Source organism: Plectropomus leopardus, unplaced genomic scaffold (genome assembly GCF_008729295.1).
Source record: "Plectropomus leopardus isolate mb unplaced genomic scaffold, YSFRI_Pleo_2.0 unplaced_scaffold29838, whole genome shotgun sequence".
Classification (NCBI taxonomy): domain Eukaryota; kingdom Metazoa; phylum Chordata; class Actinopteri; order Perciformes; family Serranidae; genus Plectropomus; species Plectropomus leopardus.
This window is the reverse complement of record NW_024632532.1, coordinates 1-3,719: the sequence shown is the minus strand read 5'-3', so window position 1 is coordinate 3,719 and position 3,719 is coordinate 1. Positions and strand designations below refer to the sequence as shown.

At 42.4% G+C, this 3,719-nt stretch overlaps 1 protein-coding gene across 1 annotated transcript; it reads left to right on the top strand.

Annotated features, from left to right (window-relative positions):
- The first annotated feature begins 24 nt into the window (after positions 1–24).
- On the top strand, positions 25–3,713 carry LOC121938548 (rapamycin-insensitive companion of mTOR-like). The gene is made up of 5 exons (XM_042481778.1): positions 25–250; positions 369–521; positions 757–880; positions 978–1,116; positions 2,593–3,713. The coding sequence occupies exons 1-5, from the start codon at positions 25–27 to the stop codon at positions 2,671–2,673; spliced, it is 723 nt and encodes a 240-aa protein (XP_042337712.1). The 3' UTR covers positions 2,674–3,713.
- The last annotated feature ends 6 nt before the right edge of the window (positions 3,714–3,719 follow it).

Genomic DNA, 3,719 nt, shown 5'->3' with positions numbered 1-3,719 from the left:
AGATTTGTTGCGTTTGTGATCACCATGGTTTCGCCCTCTGTAGGTGACCGCCCTGCTCTCCCAGCACTGAAGCAGCAGTTCAGCATCTCTGAGCTGATCGTGTGCCGAGGCGACGCCCAGAACCACACGGTGGGTTCAGAGGAGACGGGACTGCAGGAACACACTGAAGAAAACTGCCTCTACTGTGTAGGAGCCATCGTCCTCGGATACCCCACACAGCCACAGATCAACAGCACACACCCTCGGACAGGTGAGCACACACACACACACACACACACACACACACACACACACACTCTTAGTTTTTCAGTCATTCACATGGGCATTCTTAAACTCAGTGTATAACGACGGATCTTTTTTCTCCTCAGACTATGTCGACTTCCCATCATGGGGAGGGCAGAGCGGCCATCGTCTGGAGGTGATGCCTCAGTCCAAGTTTTCTGGGGTGTCGGGCTGCAGCGACGCTGCCGTGTCACAAGGCTCAATTTGTAGCACGCCTACACCTGCTGACATTGTCATAGGTAAGAGCATGAGTTACCCAAACCTGCAGGGATGAGTGTTTTTCAAGACTTTATCAAGATGTCATGCTTTAAACGACAACAAAAACTCACTGCATTTGTGAAATTACTCCTTTGTTATATAAACTGCTGTAAAATATGTTTAATTCTTACAGTCTGCAGTTTTGTCATGACATCAAAAGTTAAATATTACATCATTTCCACAACAAAATAAACAATTTATTCACGTGTCATGTAGGTGGCAAGGCCATATCAGAAGATGGCCCCGCCTCCCGAGTCCTGCTGAGGAAGGAGGTGCTCCGCCTCATCATCAACCTCAGCTCCTCTGTAGGAACCAAAGGCCACGAAACAGGACTACTGACGTAAAGCTCTCTCTTTATTCTACGTGCACTTATTGAGATAAATGTTGAATTGCAAAGGGTTATTTTAAGTCCTGTTCATTTTCTCTCTTTCCCACAGGATAAAGGAGAAGTTTCCCTATGCGTTTGATGACATCTGCCTGTACTCTGAGGTTTCCCACCTCTTAGCCCACTGTATGTTTCGCCTGACCTCAAGACGTTTTATACAGGAACTCTTCCAGGACGTGCAATTCATGCCGGTAAGACATTACACCACCCCTTCCCCCGCTGTTATTATACTATTTTCTGAAACTCCACATCTGTATGCCCAGACACACCAAAGCAGCATCAAAAAACTAGTGGCAAGGAAGGCTGACTGTTGTTGCATCACCTCATGTTGCCTGTGTCACAGCCAAAAAGTTGCACTCAAACACACTAAAAAGACTACAACCATCATCCAGCTATAACATGTACGATCTGCACCTGCATGAGAGGAAATAACTCTTCATACCAGCAGGTGGCGCTAGTTTGTGTTCATCATTAAGAAAGAGAAACAAGAAGACCACAGGATGGATTCAAGGCGCTATAGAGTGATGAAGGAATGATGTATTTTCGTAGGCCAACCAGGAAGTAAGCTTCGCACTGGTTCCCTCTTCAAAAACTTTATGGGATTTTGAATAGGATTTTCGGTTAGCGCCAAAAATAAGCTCTGTGACGAACACAAGTTTATGAGACTTACACGTTTTGTTCATCATGATAATCTTCACAGATGAACACTACTTTTGTGTGTTTTAAAGCGTAAATTAAATCACCAGAAGCAAAAAGCTATTGTTAGGCTATACACGAACTACATCGTGGTCGCACGTATAAAACGTCACAACGACAAACACTGTAAAACACGATCGAAAATATATAGTAAATAGATAAATCTACAAGTTTGAGTGCGAGTCTGTAAAGCTGTGAAGGCGGACAAGTGGATTTAATGAGTTTCTGTGTCCACTGTGATGATGTCTAACGTCCCCGACAAACACTGTAGTCCCATTTAGCCACTTGTTAGCAACCGCTTTTTTTAAGACGAGTAAAACTTAAAAGTTCAAAAATTGTGTTTAAGCGGACGTATTTTATGTTTAGCCTGTGTTTACCACAGACCTTATTTAGGGCATTTTACCGAAAACCCATTAAAAAAAACCCCACAGACTTTTGGACAAGGTAACTGGGAATGCTAAGAAGCTAATGGACTTCCGCGTTTTCGGACTCATTATTTCACCACTCTGTTTATCCAGATAGATAGCCATTAACAATACAACTCGATGTTAAAATAACAAAGGTTATTTACTGCACTCCAGGGAACAACAACATTAACAATTCTAAACTATTTCTGCAAAAGAGTGCAGTGGCCGAAAAGTAAAATCAGTTAAAATATATTTTTTTTTTTTTTATCTTGCTCTCTTGACTTTAGTTGTTTGTTTTTCTCTGTTTCTCTTCTTGTGCACTGAGCTGAACAAACAATCAGAAATTTTATTCACAGACTCGCTCCACCGTCTCTAATTCCGATTGAAGATGCTGACTTGGCAGAAAAAAAGCCGACAAGGGCTGCTGCACACACCGTAAAATCTAGGGCAATAGACACTCACGGACGGCCCAACATTGACGGTCATCTGACAGTTGGCTTGATGTGTCAGAGCCTGTTGTGTTTACCATCCCATGTATAACGTTTCCCTTGACTTTTTTCTCAGATGTATGAGGAAGCAGAGGCAATCCTGACAAAACAACCAAAACTTGCTGAAGAGGATGGTGACCCTCCTGCAGAATCCTGATCATCCTCCCCCCTTGTGTTACCTGCACAGCCCCGGTCCTGCCACCTTACGAACATAAATAAAAAAAACGACTGAGAAAATATAAGAAATAAGGTTGGGGAGGCATCTGGCATGTTTCTGTTGCTTAAAACAGAGTACTATATCCAAGGAAGAGGAGGAGGTGGTCATTGCTCGCCTTTCTTGGAAACAAAAGGCTGTCGGTATCTGTAAACAAAATTTAACCGGACTCGCCTAGTGCTGTTTCAGACTTTTTTTTTCAAACAGGAAAAAGGGGGAGCAGTTTAACCAAATACTGTTTTCAGATGGGTCGGCAATCTTGAACAACACTCAATAATGCATCAACACAATGCTAAAGGACAAGCTGGAACATTAAGACAAAGACTCACATTGTGTTCAAAAGAAGAAAAAATAGTTCTATCAGCATTTTATCTCTTTCCAGAGGTGGTGTTTTTCTGTAATGAAATGAATAAGGCATGTTGTTGTGTCTACCCAGTGATTCCTCTGACCCCACATTCTTTTCTCCGTATGAAACAAAACACTACAGAAGGGTCCTGCTGTTTTAAAAACTTGTCCGGAGCCTCCCTGGTTCACGTCCCACCCTGACTTGTGATCTGTTCTAGCCAGGTAACGTGCTTTTGCTTCTCTTGCCTCACCACTTCCTACAACCTGTAGCCTCGTTTCAGCACAGACAGCCAATTACTTTTCTATTTCTTGTATCTCAGACAATCAAACATCACTAGTATTGTATTTTCTAAAGCACTATATATGCCAACCTTACACAATACATGAGGAGAATAGCATGTAATTTAATGCTAGTTTATGCCATCCTTTACTTGCTTAGGACCTTTGGTGTTTTTCTTCAGCCATCGCATCATTAGTAATCTTATCAGGAGATGGGTTGATCTTTTGGAAAGATGCTCTGTTGTACAAGTTAATCTTTAGAATGATTCATTACAGATTTAGTACCAAACTCTACTCACAAGACATCTCCAAAACCTGCATAAGCCCAGCAGCCCCCCAGCTCTATGCCTTCTTACCTCTGTGCT